Below are 20,652 nucleotides of genomic sequence, written 5' to 3'. Positions count from 1 at the left end.
CATTCAACTTAAAGGAAACTGAATTAGTTCAATGACTATATTAAGGATATGTGGCCTGCTTCAGAACATTTGTCTCAGCATTGCGACAAACTTGTATCTTATGATGTTTACAAAAAAATAGAAATTGTAAAGGCTAGACATATAGACAGACAGCTGGTATTTAAAATGATATTGTACAGTCAGAGATGAGGAAACCAAGCAAGGAAAGTACTAATTAATTACAGGAGTCATGTTAGGAGCAGAATATGATTGTCGGTCATTCTAATAATAGTTTGACCGCGAAAAATACAGAAAAATCTTGTCTTTTAACTTTGACTGGTCGTATGCTGAGGGTCGGAACAAGATTTTGAGCATTCAAACTTTAGTTCTGTCTTTAATAAGTTTCTATTTTTCCTTCGCTGCCTTTAGAGGGAGCAAGAAACAACGGCTATGAAACGACAGAGTTCAATTCTGATGCTGTCAGTGGAAAATGAAGACAAGTTAAAAGAGGCCTTGGAAGAGGTGGAAAGATTGACAACAGAATTGGAAAAAGAAAAACATGAAAGCAGTATACAGGTGAAACTTTATTTGTCATCAGGGAATTGACTCGTTGGGGATTTTTATTTGGAAGTCTGAAAGAATTGTTTATAATGCAATTCATTCAGTGCTGTGTAATTTCACTTTTTAGAAAAAGTGAAACAGAGTCACAAAGTTGCAAGAGTAAATAAGTGCAAACAGGAAGTGATGTCGTAAGCTAGCTTTTATCCCTTAGAGTTCATCTTCTTTCTACCAGCGGGTATTTGTACACAAAATACAAAAAACATGCGAAAAGCAGGATTAACTTGTTTTTTGTTTTGGGATTAATTGTATAGATATATCTGTAGCCTATATTTAGATAGCTTTGACAAGTCATTCACCTTGTGACAAAACCTGGCTATGTTGTTAAATCATAACATTTGGTTTATGTCATCTTTGTAACAGCACCATACTTTTACAAATGGATATCACGTATTATCACCAGTCATAATGTTAGTGGTACAATAGCAGTAACCAGGCTTTCAGCTTTCTTAGGTGGACACAAATTAAAACTATTCTTGCAACGTGTTGATAAATTATAAACATTGGTTTAATTATACTCACTGTAGGGTGGCATTTCTGATCTTCCGTAATCTTGCGGTGTACATTTTTGGGGAATTTCCATCGTTAACGCTATCTTTGTAATAGGATGATTGTATCTGCACAACTGCTATCACCCACTGTAATGTACCACATGCAACAACAATAGATTTAGTTTGTGTTTATTGTTGTATATGCTAGGTTTCTGCAGTATTAAGTGACAAAATATTGAATACATGTAAACCAAAATATTTAGTTCATTCAGATTTGTAGTTGTGGCATTATGTCCATGTTGAAATTGTCATTGAAGTGCATTGCTTATTAAGTTAAAGAGTAGACAAAGTAGATTTTTTCTAATGCCTAGTTATGTAGCATAATTGATAGCAGTATGGCTGTTGTTGTGTAAATGTGTGAAAAATAAGATAATATGTGACGAGACCAACACGAAGAACTCCCACGTAGTAATAATGAGACAAGGTGAAACTCATACAGTTGTCAAGTTAGTCGTTTACATACACATGAAAGCTAGAATTTTTAGCAACACATGATTTTATTTCACATTTCATTTTTGTGTATCAAGTTTGAAAAGTAGTGAAGAACTCTATCACTCCCACGTAGTAATAATGAGACAAGGTGAAACTCATCAAGACAGTTAAGATATAGTTGTCAAGTCAGTCGTTTACATATATATGAAAGCTAGAATTAACACGTGATTTTATTTCACATTTCATTTTTGTGTGAAAAGTCGCAAAAAAGGAAATTTACGATATTGTACCAAACTGTGTTCAATATAGTGACATTACCAAGTAAATCATCGTGTTTTCAACCCCACCCCTTTTGTGTATATGTTTCAAAAAGTATGAGTGGATTGAAGTGAAATTGTGATAAAAAAAAATTGGTGGAGATCTGTGGTTGCCATGTCAACTTAAATAAATGAAATTAGAAAATAAAGCATTTTTATCAATATGACGCAAAATGAAATTACTGATAACATACTGTAGTAGACTATGCATGTTAATATTTCTTCAATTGTCTGCAAATATTTTGACATTACCCTCTAACAACCGGGTAGTAGTCAACTAGCTGAGCATATACATCATCACATGTTTTAAGATAATTAGGATATTGTGGACTGGAAAGCTTGTAACTTGAAATTCTTTATTCAGAATATTGCATGTATTTGTATCTCATGTACAGATCAAGGAGTTAAAAGAAGAATTAGAGTCCTCAGCTGATGTGGACAATTTACATACATTAGAGGAAAAACTTAGTGTGACTGCAGAAGAAAATGAAAAGTTGGAACAACGTGCTATAAGTGCAGAACAGACCATACATGAAATGGAAGCAAAGAGTAAGTTAGTTGTCATATCGAGAGATCGAGAGAGAGAGAGAGAGAGAGAGAGTGTGAGTGAGTGAGTGTGTGTGTGTGTGTGTGTGTGTGTGTGTGTGTGTGTGTGTGTGTGTGTCAGTGTTTGTTTGTGTAGGTGCAAGATAAGTCATAGCATCATGCCATATAGTAAATGTGCACATACTACTCAGAGGAACAGCGATATGATTTGCATATAAACAAATATTATGTAAATGTCTACAAACAGGTGTGCTGATAAGGGCCAATGAGGAGCACTAAATTAACTTGTTGACACTGACAGTATTACAAGTGGTTAATGAGAAGTGATGTCAAATTACAGATTGCAATGTAGGCTTATACTATTGTTTGAATGAGTAAAAAATATAACTTATTAAAGCCAAAATAAGAGGTTCGGCAGTGAAAAACTAGGTGGGATCGGGTAACCAGAACCAAACAATTATTTTTTTAGACCTTACTAGACATCGATTTTATCCTTCCTGAGGCTTGGCACTTGTACATGACACAGATATTAGGAGTATAGCTGTTGGCACTTGTGAAAAAGAGAGCATAAAATAAATACCAGAGTGGGCATATTTAGATTGTTAATAGTGTAAAGTACTGTGTGAAGTTAATACACACATCACAGGGTTAATATTGCTGATGGCACCAATGAAAATTTACCACTTAGTTCAAACTTGAATGAAAATGTTAGCATTTTTCAGAAGGAAATTTGAAGTGTTCAGATTTGAATGAGGATATGGCAGATGGTTTCGTAGTGAGACTAAAGGAAATCTCCCCTCAAGTTGTATGCATAGTAAAATTGAAAACTCGCAGAGGTATTACAAGATTTAGCTCCAATTTCTTGGAAAAAAGTCTAAATTTGTTTGAAAAAGTCTAAATTTGGTCACAGATGTAGAATGTAACATTTTTAGTTCATTGTTTTCATCACAATTACTAGGTGGTCTCTATTACTGCTATGATTCAAAATGTCATGCAGTTCCTGTGTCGTCTAAAAATATAAATTTCATTTATTTTTGGAAAATTTACCTCTAATTAGACAGATTTCATAGGCAGTTAATTAATTTGAGTAGAAAATAATGAAAATTAAATGATTTCTAATTTTGTGCAATTTCTTTGTCATCTAAAAATAAATTTCATGTTATTTCAGATCTGGAAAATTAACTTTTACACAATTCCTAAAATATGCGTATAGTCTTCCTATCAGATATTAAACACAGTTAATTCCTTTCAGCAGAAAATTGTGAAAATTAAATTAAAAAATCAAAATTGTGAACAAGTTTTACAAAGTATTAAAGGGTTTGGTTTCAAATGTTGAAAGTTTTTTTTTGAAATTGTAGTGGCAGTGTTGATGGATAGACTGTTTAAATCAAAACCCTCCCCCCACCCCCACCTCCACCCCCACCCCCACCCCCATATTAGAACACACAGAAGAATATAAGTAGCATAAATTGTTAAAAAATAGGTTCATGTAAGCTGAAGTGATGTCAAATTGCATGATTAGTTTTATGTCCAAAATTTCTCCCTTTTAATGACGCCTTGAGGCTACAGCTATAAAGCCTGTTATATTATAGAGATATTTTGTAGACAAAATTATTGATCGGGGTTTCCTCTCCAGAGATATTAACCATACTGGTTTTTATAGCACTTTTCAAATGCACTCTTTTGAAATCCACATTTCAAAAATAGTCTCATATGAATATGTGATAATGAAGTGTATAAAAACACAATGTTTTTCTTTCCTGTTTTTCATATTTGATTTATTCTGTGCCATCAGTTTTTTGCTTTTGTTTGTCCACCTGCATATTAGAATAATTGGTCATATTGAAATTGGTTTGATAAAAATTTTTTTTGTGTAATATGTTATTGAAATGATGAAAATGGGGCCTACCAGTTTGCGAGTGTTAATATGGATGGCTATTGTCTAGTCCTGAATGGAAGTATTCAAGTGGAAGAGTTCAAAGCTGAAGCGCACGTGTTCTAGTGAAGTCTCATCACAAAGGAAATTGTAAGGGGTAGTCTCTAAAATTTTCAACGTAAATCAATATTGTTTTGCAAATTAAAGAAACCAAATCCGTGATTTAAAATATCAGAATCATGATTGAATATTAGGAATTAAATTTGTACATTTCCAAATCGAAATTTATTTGTCCTCTCTAAATTGTTTAAATCGCCAGTAGCTGCAAGTGTTTTTTTTTAAATTTTGTCGTCGTTCGCTTGTCATGACATTCACGAAAACTTTACTGGAAACATTTATTAGCTGAAGTACCTATTTGATTTTAGTAACCATTGACGGTAATGTGTATACTTGATTGATGCTCATATGTAAATAGTTGTGAATTAGTTAAAGATTATTAAAACAACATGTTTGTTAACAATTTTAAGTCGGTGAGAGGTCATCAAGTTTGATCACTAAGTAACCATATATGCTTATTAAATGAAGACATGAAAATTGAATATAAGATAAAAAAATTATGTCAAATATCATCATGTATTGACGTTTTAACTTGTCAGTATGTTTTTAGTCTCAAAATGTGACGAGAATGATTAAACTGATGGAATACTTCAGAATAGTAAATACATTTCTGATCTGTAGCATCATACAATTTGTTCAGCTGTAGGACTGATATCATAAGTGTGACATATCATTAAATTTGAGTCTTTGATACACAAAGTAAATATCCATGTCTAACATTTCCACAAAATGTAGTGTGGATTGTTGACTCTAACGGATGTCGTTACAAAATATCACCATGATCTGTTAATGTAGAGACTGAACGATATAGATACTGGTAATATGTCGATGCTGAAATACACATTGAACGATAACATAATCCATCAATGTCAAAGGAAGTGATAGATGTTTTATCTGATGTAATAGTTTTCAGACATCCTCCTAATCAGACGTATGTAGAAATGAGAAATGGGGGACTCAATGTTTCTGACATATCTTGAAACGTTGGTAAATATTTTGTACTTTTAATGTTTCCGACGTATTTTTTACACATCAGTAATTATTTTGTACATTCGGTGTTTCTGTTTGGTGTTTCTGACACATTTGTAAACGTTGGTGAATATTTTTTATACGTTTAGTATATCGGACATATTTTGAAACACCAGTCATTGTAAATGTTTTGTACGTTTGGTGTAAATGTAGACTAAAGGACTTGTCAACTTTTTTATCAAACCATATTTTGTACATTTGATCAAATTTATTCCAAAATTTTTATATCTGTTACATGTCAGTTTATTTTGATGATTCCAAGCTAATATCAAACCGAAATATGTGAAAAAAAACTGAATGAGCAGCAAGATTAGTGTGACTAAATTTGTTGGAAAAATGATTTGATTGACCTGATAATGTCATATAGATATAGCATGCACTATTATAATTTAATGCAGTGGATTATATGATGAGTTAGGTTGTGTAATCAGTTAGTGAGTTAGGTAATGAAAAAAATGAGTGAACTGAATCTACAAATCATACGTGTATGTTCCATGTTAGTTTGATCAGTTAGGTTGTGTTATTGTTCTGTAATCAGTAAGTGAATTAGATAATGAAAAAGTGAGTCCTACAAATCATATGTTCGATTTTAGTTTGATCAGTTAATGAGTTATGTCACTACTTAACTCACTAACTGATCAAACTACAATGGAACATGTGATTTATAGACTCATTTCAATCATCTTATAATCCTGTGAATTGTGTTGCTTGTTTTGCCATTGCCAGTTTTTTGTTGCAAATTTTTCCAGATGGCTCTAATGAAAGGTCTACTACCGGGTACTAAGCCAGTACTTAGAGGGCAGTGTGTTCAGTATCTCAGATTATATCATTTGAGATGGTTTATGTGTTGTTTCAAAGTCATGAATTGATATTGCAACATAATATGAATATTTTGATTTACTGAAATTGACAAATCAAACGTCTTGGAAAAGCCTGCTGGGGTACGAAACTGGTTGAAGATTAAAACCGTTTTTGTACTCAATTATTACTGACAAGGGTTAACACAATTACATGTTATGGTTTGAGTCATCGCCAAAATTTATCAACATATGTTGACAAGTATAGGAAATTATCGTATACAAACAATTCCTGACATTCACTATTATGGCGGTGTGGCACTTGCAAACCAATGTTCATTGCCATGGGTAACAGTATAAACTACTATGATACGGTATTAAAATCCATGCAAAAAATACTTTGAAAAATACATCAATGGAAATGATTTGATTATTCTAATTACTAAATATTTACTTTGTTGTTTATCTACTAGCTGTTGATTGTACTGTGTACACTGGCTTGATTTTCATATGTAAGCAGTAACAATAATTAGTCAGGACTATTAAGTCATTTGTCAATAAATAATAAACTTGTTAGATGTTTACATTTCATCATTATGTTTCAAAAAGCACAAAAAAACAACAAAAAGTCAAGATGATAACAAATGTTATGGAGAAAAAAATAGTTTCGGTTATAGCTATCAACCGAGGAAAGTACACACTCTCATAACATATCATAATATTGATAGAAATAATATTGTAATTTGGTTGTAAATATTAACAAGTTTTAGAGACAACCCCTCGTAAATCCCCCTGGAGAACCAAAATAGCGTAGTAGAGAATCGTGAGTCATGAATGAGGGATGGATGATTTATATGGGGAAAACTGATTAAAAGCTGGACCCGATGAGTCATCAGCGATCGGTGCACGCATCAGTCAATCAGTCGGTGTGTAGAGACAACAATAAAAATGAAGTGACATATATGGAGTGGTCTCGCTGACTAAACTCATTGTGTTGTTTTACTGATCAGACAAAAAAAGGTCAAACATAGTGCAATGGTATGGAAATAGAGTAATCAGTAACTTGATTTGAAATCGCCACGGCAGAGAACAATTCCTCCAGGACAATATTATAGACACTAAATCTGCTATTACAGTTAAAAGGGATGCGAGGCAAAGTAGAGTTTATAGACTGATTAAATAATACCTATATCGTGACAAAAATATCTGTTTTGACAAAAAATAATGTTTTTACAAAATAATTTGATATTTAGGCCTTCACAGTATTTGAGTTATTAAATAATGGGTACATGATGACTAAAATCTGAATTTAAAAAAATATACGTTTTCGTAAAATATTAATGATTTGAAATATAGTTTACAGAGTAGGTGGTATCGGTTACATCATGTAAATAATTTAATTCATATATCGTGGAAAAATCTGCATTTGAAAGAAAAAATATATACTTCGTCAATTGCAAATGATTTCAATTTGCTAAAGTGAATATTGGATTTGTAGAAACGTAGTGATTTAATAATGTGAATATTATAAAAAATACTCGGTATTTTAGGAAATTTTGTTTCGAAATGCAGATTATTTTTTAAGTTGATCATGTTATTATGATGAAATCAGTGTTTTAGAATAATGTTGTCGGCAAAGGTGAAGTTTTCATTTTTGTACCTGAACATGATCCACTTATTTACCCAGTATAAAGAAAGGTTAAATTTTCATTTTCAAAAAACAATATTTACATGCATGTACATCGTTTTAAAAATCTGTGATTCATATGCAGTTCAGATTTTAAAACAAGTAAATGAATTTTTAAAGAAATTGCAAGGTGCATGATGTGCCTGTCGAGCTAGCTCAACCACTACTGGTAGAATTGGTGATAGAAAACAAGGAAGTGATGCCACTATCATGGCAGTGTTTGTCTTTTGTGTGTGTCCAACTTATTCTTGGGTTTCCTTTGCCATTCAAGACATTACATAATGTAAAGGGGTGTAGTGAATAGTTTCAATGAATACTTCTTACAAATTAGCCAACAATCTGGTTATAGGTGAGTGCTCCAGATAAAACACTACTCAATCAAGTGCACATACATATATACATGCACTAATGACTCACACACATGCACACACACAGCGTTGTTTTCCTGCCAAAAATTTGTGGCAAATATTTTTGCTCATAATTTTGGTCAAAAATTCACTATTTTATTAGTGCAATAGGTTGAGAAATGATTATCAGTGTATGTCATTCCCAATTACGCTAGAAGCGGGGAAGTTTCTTCTGCAAAATTAGTTGGTATTCGACAGCGACATCTGTCACCGTAAAAGGTTGCAAATCAACAATAGATTGAGTCGATTTGATTGATACATCATATCAATCAGGTCTGTATTGAGATATGAATTGCCCTACAGTCACTCACCTTTTATAACTAATTCCCCTGAAAACATTAAATATTTAAGGCTGTCTAGCCGAGCAAAGTGGAATGAAAAACCAGAAGTGTAAACAACTTGATCTCAATTGCCAATACAAATGTTGTTGATGTCACTCTAAGACTGCTTTTACACGACAACGTTGTCAAACAAAAACGGTAATATCGTTTTCAGTTAAATGCATTTTCATGTGTTTACACAATTGGCCGATAAATGTTTTCGAGCATTTACATGGAAACACTGACGACAGAACAAATAAAAAATGACGCTGTTGCACGTGTACAAACATAACAAAACGGTTTAAGCACGTCATCGATGGAGTCATTTCTGAAGTCAAATTTGTATGTTTTCAAATCGTTGCATTTTTGGTCATTTTCGATCTTACCATATTCACTCATTTACATGGACTCCCTTTTCGAATGAAAACAATGGATGAATGAATGAAAAGAAATCATTTTGAAAACAATCCATTTTTTTCGCAGCGTTTTTCAAATTGTTGTGTTTTCATGCGCGTTTTTGTCATCTCAAGGTAAACCGTAGGTGCTTATATAGCAAAATAGTTTCATTTTCAATTTGAAAACAGGGCTTAAATTTAACTGAAATTTTCACTGTTCATCATCAGTTTTGAAATATATGCCAAACCATTACTTGAAACATTGAATCCTTCTTATAGCATGTTTACTCATCTTTGACAGTAATGTGTACTATCACTTGATGTCTGTGTGTAAACAGTATAAATAAACAATTAAAGTGACCATATGGATTTGAATTTAGTATTTATTTTTGGGATTTTTAATTGATAAAACAACTATACTGTATTTTTCTACAACATATACCAAGCTCTTAGTTGTAACTCAATAAATTTGCAAAAAATTAAAATTGTGTGAAATGTTTGATATTGTACATACAATAATAGCATTTTTACACACTTTTTAAAAAAAAAAAATAGTTTTTTGCAGTTTATTGAGTTACAAACATAGACTTTGCTGTTTCACAATATTTTTCCAAATAGGAAAACATGGTAAAGTTGTTTCATCAATTTAAAAAAATCCAAAATAAATATCCACTTATCATCCACATGGCCACTTTAACATGGAACTTGAACAGTTGTCAAAACAATTTCTACAATGCTGATGGGGGTTGTGCTTGCTTCAAGAAATAAAAACTTGATGGTTGAAAATTAAGAAGAAAAGTTAAGAAAAAAATACTTGAAGTTGCTTTAAATTATGGTAGTCATTGAGCCGCTACGCGAGCTATTAATATGGTTTATAATGATAAATAAGACTAAAAGTATTTCATTTTTAGTTTCACATGAACACTAATAATACAGATTTGGCGATATACCATGGAAAGCAGACGGGAATTTGTATGGCATAGAAGTGTAACTTAATCCTGTAGTACACTTTCAGTCATGTATGTTTTATGCTTGTTTAATATCTAATTAGACATGACAGATTTAATCATGAAATTAATTATCTCCTAGCTAATTAATTAAAGTTTTTACTGCTTTTATTGTTTTATGGTCCAATAACATAGAATTTAATTTAATTGGTTTATGCCATGTCACATACAGGCTTTACAAAGATTTTCTGTGTCAAACGTCTAATAGCCCAATTCTTTTGATTTGTTTTCATCAAATCTATTTTATCCATAGTGTCCTGTTTTCTGTGAATTAATTCATATTCTACTATTGTACTTTTACACCCCCTACCCATTACTTACTAACCCCCACCTTGTGTAACCATTACCTACCTATTCACTTACTGCCAACCCATTCCTCACTTACATCCATCCTACCATTTAAGCCATCCAAATCTTTTCACCGTCATAGCCATCCAACCATCCGACCACTCGCCTATCTATAGCTATCTATCTCTCAGTCTGTTTATATTGATATCGATCTACCTCTATATATAGCTCACTATATCTACCTGTTCATATATCTATGTATTTATATCCCTATCTATCTATCTATCTCTATCTATCTATTTATACATCCATCTGTATATATGTCTATCAAATCACTGCAACCAAAAAACTTACAAATTTGAACGATATATGTGATTCCTCAGACGACAACAAATTGCATTGTCAGTAAATAATCATCCCTCAATGTATTAATGTTTATATTGCCATATTTCATAGTCAGTAAGACTTGTATAATTGACTTGATATGAAACACTTCAATTTGATGTTATTACATGTGCTAACTAGATTCCAAAAATAGGCTGAGATTGTGAAATTCATTATGTTCCGTGCATTTCGACATAAAAAGGTAGAACACTAGAATTCACACCTGGACAGTGGAACATGAAAAGGTTTGTCGTGTGAGAGATAAAGATCATCTGAGGAGTACATTTTCCATTGTTCATTACAAATATCAACATTATATTTCCTATTGCGCTGTAGGCAAGGATCAGAGCAAAAAAGGCAGACAATGGGGTAGCTCGCGTATTTTAGAAAAAGCTATTACCCAGCATGCACTGCTACAAGAGAGACAAATGAACAGATGTAGAGGCATACTTATCATATACATTACACCAAATTACTGTGGGAAAATTAGCACCCAGCTCTTGTAGCATTTCCAGAGCTCCATTCCGAGTGCAGATGCCCATCTCTGTCGGATAATAGACGGGCATCAAAGTTGACATTTCGGCATCTGGCCAGTCAAGAGGAACAATGGGAAAAGAAATGAACGGATGAGTGATATGATAAATGAAATTGTACAATCGGAATTATATCCGAGTAAGACATTACCATTAGCATAATCGGAGAAATGGAAGGAAAAAGCACCACTTATACACTGATATTTCTCAGATTTGCCAATTTGTGAAATTTTGAAAATAGAAATAATGTCCCAAATTTCTTTCTTTATTTTCTAGGTTTCCAAAAAAATTTGACACGATTTCGTGTCAAAGAGTTGAGTTCTAAAAAAAAGAATATTTCTGTGAGGAAAAATATGGGTTTTCTGTGTAAAAAAAAAAATACTATACTGTACTGTGTACTATACAAAAAAACCTCATATTTGTGAAAGCAAATGATGTCGATGAACCAAGTTTTATAATATTGTATATAGGAGTAGGATTATCCTTGCATTTGAAAAAAGGACGTTGCCCTCTACCTTGAGAATAAATGTGCACCTCAATCTTGTCAGGGTGACTTTGTTGTCTCTATATTCTTGTGATCACCCCATAGCTTCAACGTTATTAGTCGTTATATTAAATTGTTGCCACAATTTCCTCACCGTGACAAGTTTGCATCGTAGCATTATTAGAACCATTACTGTTACTGTTTTGTCTACAACAATGGTGAACAGTGGCTTTATATTGAAAGCATCACTGTGTCCAGGGGCTTCATATTGCGAACTGTCACCGTGTTCTATATTACTCCTTTGTTCGCACTTGAAAAGAACGACTTGGGGAGTAAAAGGTGGCCTGATGTAACGAGCACTGTGCAACATGTTAACAAATGAAAATCATTAGTTAATTGCGGATGAATGCCGATGCCATTTCTTTTCTATTTCAAAAGTCGTCTGTTTTCATTTGATTGAGCGGAAGTTCAGATCTTGTTTGTATGTATGTCTATACATTTAAGGATGTTGTTTCAACTTGGCAATATGTTGATGTTCGTTCCAGTTATCAACTCTGTATTCTGTTTTTGTCAGTGATGCGTAGACAACACAATTAGTTGATTGATTGCCATGGTCTACTTATTTATGGGTAAAAATGTTGTTTTTCAATTACTCCGAAAGTCTACGTAAGATTTCAATGATAACAGTGGCACTATGTAATTGTTAGGAATACTCGTCTTTTGGTGAAAATTCTAGCTCTCTTTTTGTCCAAAATATAGTTGTCTTTTTGTTCGTATTAAAAGAAATAACAGAATGATTAGGCAGAGTGTATGAGAAGAAGACATCAAAGACATCGTTTTTTGTGTCGTTTGTCATCAAAACTTGCAGACGAAGATGTTCAGTTCTCGCTAATGAGTCGTTTTTGACGGGAAACCAGCAAATTTCTCATAAGTGAATAGCAGGACATGTTTTGGCATTTCTCATTCTCTTCAGTTGAATCTCTAATATGTCATCTTGAAGTAAACAAGTGCACATTTTACCCCCTGCACCTGGCGAAGACAGTTATGTATATCATGCTGTGCCTCTCTATAGTTGGAAAATTTAATTGATTAATTTGCATGCATTAAAGTACATTAGGACGACAATTCCTTATTTCACAGACAACTAATGTTGAGTCAATTTGGCCTTGGTCATCATTGTATAGACAGTGTTTGAACTCTTGTCATCAAATAATTTTGTGCTGTAAAAAAGTAAGCCAAAACTATATAATATGTGCAATTGTTTACTTGAACTAAGTTTAATAGTGATCACAATACTGCTGAAGCAGTCAAAATTAACTGCTATGATGAAAATAAATTCCACAAAAATGTGGGAATGTGAGCTCATTGTGATATTCAGTGACATTAAAGTGTTCAAATTTATGACAAACTTTATTTTGAAATGTGAAATTTTTCTTTTTTACTCAAATTGATGAATGAAAAGTTCCATATCTGAGAGATAGAGTAAACAATATCTCTTTGAACCACAGTAGATATTTTGGTATTATTTCTAAACAAATAATTCATTCTGCCTAGGAAAATCAAGTCACCGATCCAAGGGGTCTGTTGTCAAGCCCTTGAGCATAATGTATAAATAATCGTGAAAAAGGGTGTTGATTTGGATTGTTTTGATTTATAATTTGAGTACCTGCACAGAGCTGGTGATTTATAGACAAAGGGTTTAGATGATGTGTGACGACTACCATGGTATTTATATTCAAGCCATACTTTCTGTTCAAAGAGAATAACTTGGCAATAATAGGTGTTAGGCCTAACAAAAAAAAATATGTTGTTCTGATTACACTCAATGGTAGAATAGGTGGGGTAGGTAGATTTTTATTTTATGTTATTATATATTTTTTGTGTGTGAGTTATGTTTTCTGTAGTTTTCCAAATTGTCTCTGTGTTCTTTATTTCTTTCCATACAGCCATTACAGATTGGAAGAACAGTTTTATTTTGTCTTTTCAAGTTGATGTCACGTCAGTTTCCGCATCCACTATTTCTCGTGAGACTTCACAATTTTTGCAATTTTATTGGGGTTTTCTCGAATATGTAAAAAAAAAGTTTAGGGTCGGCAGTGAAAAGCTAGGTGGGGGTTGGGTAACCGGAACCAAGCAATTGGTTTTTTTTGGCCTTTTTAATGTATCTCACAAACAGTAGACAGAAGATGACAAATATGTGCTGGTAAAATTAACCAACTGATCTACACATTGTAAACTGTGTTTGTATACCAGTCTGCTTCCATTATTTGTCTGGAACAAGGACAATGATAGCTATAGATATTGACCAAGGTCTGGCATTGAGAAGATGTACCATCAGGAATTCATTCACAGACAATACGACTACCACAAAAGAAACGATAACAAAGAAAGATTGGACTATTGTAAAACGACAAAGCTGAGAAAAATGTATGACTCAGAAATATACTTGAACAAACCCTAACTTTGTAACGTTCAGTTCTTTCAATATTTGCAGTCCACGAAAACATAAAAGTGTCACTCAGTAATTCAATTAATTCAGTAATTACTGATGAGTTTGAGACAATCTACTTCATTTGTTTGGTAAATCAGTGATATGTGTCAATTTGATAGATGAAAGTACCACAGTTGAGAACTCTTATCACTACTAAAATGCCATCATAATTCTATGTTATCTACATCATAGTTGTCATGACAACAATGAGAGGGGTTAAGACTTACCTGGACCTTAACATATTACCTGTCAACGAAATCCATGAATTTGATGTGAAACCAGCCAGGGTTACGGAGAGAAGTGACTCACTTTTAAACATGTCAATGCTATTTTCTCTAAAAGTAGGCTATTAGGGTACAACATGTAATGTTGTGAGACACTTTAATGGTACAGGATCACTGTGACCTAGTGACCAAGTTATCACTTTTAAGTTTAAAACTCTATGTGTTTTAATAATGAAATTGTTGTTGGAATTCACATAAAATTGATGTATGCAGAGGAAAGGCTTTCCCTTTCACAGAAGTGGTGCATATAAATGTATCATTGTAGGAGTATCTTTAGTTAGTATATACGTAAACCAGTGATTGGTTTGCATCATAGTGCATGCATACTAGTGGTACTAGTGAAGTGCAATACCAAAATCATTATTGCATACCTGTTGTGAATGAGTTCATTTTGCATACCTGTATGCGAATGAGTTCATGACGCTCTTAGTACAAGAAATCACCTGATCGCTAATAGTATGATTTTTATGGAATTTGTTTCGGATCACATATGTATTGATAACAGAACCCGATGCCACGAGATAAAGAGTACTAGTGTGGCATACTCGGGGGTATTTGCATTTGTGCTTGTACTGTTTTCCCTTGCACTTTCACTCGCACGTATGGCTATAGAGAACACCACAATCACTCATGCAGGTACCCTGAGTATGTCACATTGGTATCATGCATCACAGGGTTCTGTCATAAGTTATGAATAGAAGTAGCAAAGGATCTTTATGTGTGGGAACAGAGGAATGAAGCAACTGAAATTCATCCCCAATGTGAATCCTAAGCTGGCACAGAGATATCTAGAAATTCAAGTGGAAATTCATCCCACAATGTGAATCCTAAGCTGGTTATAAAGATATCTTGACTTGTGTAATTTTAATACTTGTCTTTCTGATATTAAACCTGATGCTTTCTGACCTCTATCTGACCAAAGTCACAAAACGGAACAAAGGAAGTTCATTCTGCAGGGAGAGGGCAGAAAGTGTTTCTTTTAAAAATGATATATGTTGATAGCGTAGGGAATTGCATATAGTCGTTACAAGCACATATACTGTAAGGGACATTACCATATATACTATCAATCATATATCTCTTTATGACATTTTAATACTCAGTATGTCAAGTACAGCCTTATGGGAAATCAACGGTGTATAAACCAAGGGGTGAATGCTCTGAACAAACTTCCAAGGCCAACATTGATAATTCATACATTTGTATGCATAGAGAAAAAAACAAACAATGATCGATCCAGGCATTGAACGCAGACCCGTCTATTAAAATTGCATTTAGGAACATGTGACTGATTATACAAATAGGAGAGGTTATACAAAAATCCTGGTTCAATGTCCTATCAGAAATTGAACTTGTAATTTATTAGTATGTACATGGCGTAAAGTTTTGAACTTGCCCGATACATTAATGTATAGTATTACAATCAGGGGAATCTAATGGAAGTGCACCTCTCATTGGCAATTAATAACGTATTTCGCATGCGTGTACTCACTCTTTTTGTAAGCTTCACTTGGCAGTGTGCCAAGAAGTGGCACTTGAGATCGCCAGGGAAAGTTCTTGGAAATGTGGCTGATTGTGATGTTAACATTATCAAGGTCTTATGGTTATTGACTCGGAAGAAAAGATAGTCGGCTTGTTGTGATAACGGTAGCATTACCAAATGAAACAAATTCTAAAGGTAGATTGTGATTTAGTTTCTAGTGTACTTAGAGATAACTTTAGATGTCCAAATTCATTTTGTGTAAGGAAAAGAAGAATTTCATAATCATGTCACCATGACAACACAAGTGATAATTCGCCGAAACTCCTCAGGAATGTAGTCATGACAACTAATTCAAATATTGGGTCAACAACTTTGAATAGAAACTGAAAAATCTGACAGCTACATCTAATGTTGTACTTTATATTTCCAGCCATATTTTTTGCCAGTACGCAGGAATTGAGTACAAATGCAATAGTTTTCCAGGAAGAGTTCTTTGTTCATCAATCACAATACAATACTGTATTATTATTCATAGACTAAACTAGATCATATGTACTTGTATTGGAATAACACGTTACGTGAGATGAAGATTGCAAGACGATATCTTTTCACATAAAAGATATCTGACTATCTTTCCAGGTAACAAAGTGAAAGCTTTATAGGCAAGATTCTTGTCAGACCTGATTGAGCTGCTACCGTATTGTCAATAAATTTTGATAAAGTATTGTAATATGTCGTTTATGAGATACACTACAAGTTGATGCTGATGATAATGGCATACAACGATAATGGCACACGTCGCTCAGATCGTACACAAAACCGTGAGAAAATCGCATTTCATGGAACTCACACTCTGCAATCATTTCTATATCTCATTTGTGTGTTATAATATGATTTAGTCACCTAGTCTTTCTTTGCATCATTTATTTTATACCTATAATGAGAGAAAATGTCTGGAGGAACGAAAATGTCCTGAATAAGCAGCCGTGTCAGTTTGAAATGTTATTATTGAAGAAAGGGTTTGGTCGTTTGGAGAGTATTTTGAAAATAATTGAGAGCTTGAGGCAACCTGTTTTGTGACTGCAAATTTGATGTAGCCTTGAAAAAGGGGACAACATGGATTCTAGGCTGAATTCAAAGTGGTTGCTATGAAGTTTCACAGTTTCAACTTTCATCAAATTAAATCCAAAAATTTCTCAACCGATGTAATACTGATCAGAAATTGGTCTGAGCAGTCTTTCCAACCTTTTCATGAATCTGTATAAAAGTTCATCAGATTTGACTGTATGTTAGATCAACTGACTGATAAATTTGTAACAAAGAGAAATTAAAATGAAGTAGTCTGTCTGTCACTGTCTATGAACCTCATGTAGTTTTGGCAGACAACAAGTAGCGAAATTATCGTGTTATGATTCACCCTTGCTTCAAATGACATCATCTTTCCATAGTAGTCAAAAGATTTGTGCGTAGGCGAGGAATACAGATTTTTGGTACAAAGAGGTTCATTAATATTCGCGACATCACCCAGCCCTTGGCACCATGCCAATTCAATATATATGATTTAATGTACATCACCATAAGCCTGGATTTACTCACGTTACTCTCATTTTCAGTCACGGTAGATTTTTAAAAGTTGACAAAATGTGGCTTTTAAATCTAGAGTTGTTTACACCCATATCAAGAAACTCAAAGGAATGGTTTAGTTCCAAAATGATACACATTGGTACAGATTATTTCAGTGAAAAAGTTGCAACTTTTCAGAAGATTTTTTCATCACGTTTATTTTTTGAAATTAGTGTGTGAATATTTATGGGTAATTTCCCTCTTATCAAAGCATCATATCTATAATAGAAGCTTTTGTGTCGTACGTAACAAAGGCCACCAAAATACACTAAAACTGAATCTGTCATGTTGTAGATGACACCTATCAAAACACGTGTGACAAAGAATATAAAACGCTGTAATCACTCACGACATTTTGTCAAAATATCCATCGAAATCATATACACTATCTGAATAATTTATCAAATGAAACATGCTTTTGAGACGCAAAATTAGAATATTTGTAATTTGGTCCATGACAAAGGAATTGCCGTTTCGTTTCATCTCACTGGCAACAAAGGGACTCGAGAGTTGATCGATATTGAGAATATATTTTTAGGTCCGATAATTTTTGTGTTGTTGAAAATTAAATGCCAAAAAATTGCCAGTTTTATAATCTGTGTCCCTTTAATATTCTTTGTCTGTCTGTTCAGGTGTTTGTCTGTTTATGTATTAATATAAGATTGTGTGTTTGTGTGTGTCTGAGGATGCATTCAATGTATAATTTTAGAATCGTATTTCAACATTTATTCTGAAATGGAAATCAAAGCCTTTCTAGAAGAACTATAAAATATGTCGTGTTAACCATAAGAGGCATATTTATTGGAATGGGTTTAATGCCATATTGTCATTAGAATATTATGAGGGTATCACTAAAAATAGGGAACAGAGCATGACTTTGATGTTTTCAAAAATGTTTTCAAAATTGGAGAAAGAAGTGGCCTATCAACTAACCCAGAATGAATGGTATAAAAGTGAAAACAAAGGACACGTGGGCGTAGACAATTGAACTGACGTTAAAGTTGACAAAGAATACTTTTACGGACAAAAAAGAAATCACACAGATTTAGGTGATTTCAAGAGTTGACCCACTTTAAGAGTGTAATTATTGTGGCTAGACGGGCTAATCCGTCCAGAATACACAAGAGTGTTGTAAATCTAATCACTCTGGCTTTGTTCCACTCCTCACTCAGTGCACGATGTGTCTCTGTTATTGCAATACATGCAGATGGTTGTATTGATTACCTCTCATAATTACCAAACAAAAGGAGATGTTTGTCTCTCTGAAAGCACGCTATGATTTATTTACTGAAAATGGTAATAGTGGGACATTTTGATCTTCTGGGAGTTTAGGAACTGTTATCGTAATCTGTCATAGAGGTACTACAAAATATCTACACTTCCACAGTACATACTTTAAAGCAAATTTTTTGAACAAATATTGAACAATTTTTTCCACCTCTTTGTGACCAATATTTTTGAAGTCAAAATGTGACAAATTGTTTACAATTTCTTTTTCAATTATTCTGTTATTTGCATCCTTCAAAGTATTAATTTCCGCTCCAGCAAAAACTCTATATTGTCTATCACTTGTAGGTTGCTGTCAAACTGGAGTAAAATTTGTCTGTCTTTTTTTTGTAAACATACAATTTTTAAAACATTGGTAATAGTTATTCCTTGGTTTTGTATGAATTGTGAAAATATTGCCTGATCTCATTCATCGCCATCATGAACGGCACATAAATTTAAAATGCCACAAGCTGAGTTTATGAGTTTTATAAGTTTTTTACTCAAAGTGAAAATACTCACAAATATAACCTTGATTAAACTATTTTATAATAATTTTAATGTTGGTGTGTGTGCTTCCTATAACATTATAATTCTCTTCTGGTGTTGTTAAAACAGTTGATTGCATCGTAGGGATTTTTAAAAACATTTTTGATGCGTATAATAAATTACGTCATCATATCGTTCGTGAATTATATCTTGATACCAGGTTTGAGTTCAGTCAGTTGCAAGTGGTGGTTAAGTATGCTTAAAGTGCAATACTGGAAGTATCTTATAAATATACATCACAAATTATGCCAAAATAAACTCAACGTGTGCCCCTTTAATATTTTAACTACTGGAATGTTTTGCTTCTTTTTATAAAAAAAAAAACGTATCCATAAACTGTAATGATTGGGATTCATGTGGTGTATTTGCCAAGAACACACCGAGATAGTTTAATTTGTTGTTTCTTTGCATAGGTTTGCATTTGACAGTGGAAATCATCGTTAATTCTGTAAGAAGAACTTGTCTTACATGGTTTTGCATATTAATTACTTCATTTAAATGAGTTTACATACTAATAACCAAATTTGCATAATGATTGATTCATGTGAAATATCTTTTTGCATATTGATGACTTCATTTTGCTTTGGAACCAATTCATAATTTAGCTGTGACTCGTAAAATCAGGTCACGACAATAAAAATTCACATTATTGTAAAATCTGTGAGCCTTTAAATAATGTACCTTCATAAATTCCTGTTGCAAAATTAAAGAGCCTACTTTTCACCATGAATAAAATGAAACGCAATCAAGTTTTAAGAGGTTCAACGTCTGAATAGAAAGGGCAAAACATGACCACTTTGTGTCGTCCCTTGACCATAAAGATTGACGATAAAACAGATGATGTATAACATACTTGAAAGTCAGGGACAAATTACACAGCGTAAATTGAGCTTTGTTGACTTTTACGGATATTAATTTGTAGTAAATAGTTCTATTAATGCCAAGAAGACTGAGATTGTTGTGTTTCAAGTGTTTTTTACTGAGGTCTGGTTATTAATCATATGAATTATGATTTAGTGATTACATCTAATCTTTGTCAATTGTCAATAAATATAATTCATTATTTTATAGTAATAACTCTAATATGACATGAAAATGTCAGTGTGAGAGTTGTCAGTGTTATGATCCTTCCCACTCTGACGTATTCTTACACTAGCCTGTCTATGTTATTTGATCTGTAACTACACTT

At 33.1% G+C, this 20,652-nt stretch overlaps 1 protein-coding gene across 2 annotated transcripts in view; it reads left to right on the top strand.

Annotated features, from left to right (window-relative positions):
* Positions 1 to 20,652, top strand: part of LOC144446456 (shootin-1-like) — a 104,618-nt gene that overhangs the window by 70,290 nt on the left and 13,676 nt on the right. For both annotated transcript variants that reach the window (XM_078136221.1, XM_078136220.1), the window contains 2 exons: positions 409 to 555; positions 2,293 to 2,446. In XM_078136221.1, the coding sequence (XP_077992347.1) occupies positions 409 to 555; positions 2,293 to 2,446 (301 nt within the window). The remainder of the gene's footprint in view (positions 1 to 408; positions 556 to 2,292; positions 2,447 to 20,652) is intronic.

Source organism: Glandiceps talaboti, chromosome 15, assembly GCF_964340395.1.
Source record: "Glandiceps talaboti chromosome 15, keGlaTala1.1, whole genome shotgun sequence".
Taxonomy (NCBI): domain Eukaryota; kingdom Metazoa; phylum Hemichordata; class Enteropneusta; family Spengelidae; genus Glandiceps; species Glandiceps talaboti.
This window is presented reverse-complemented; position numbering and strand designations above follow the sequence as displayed.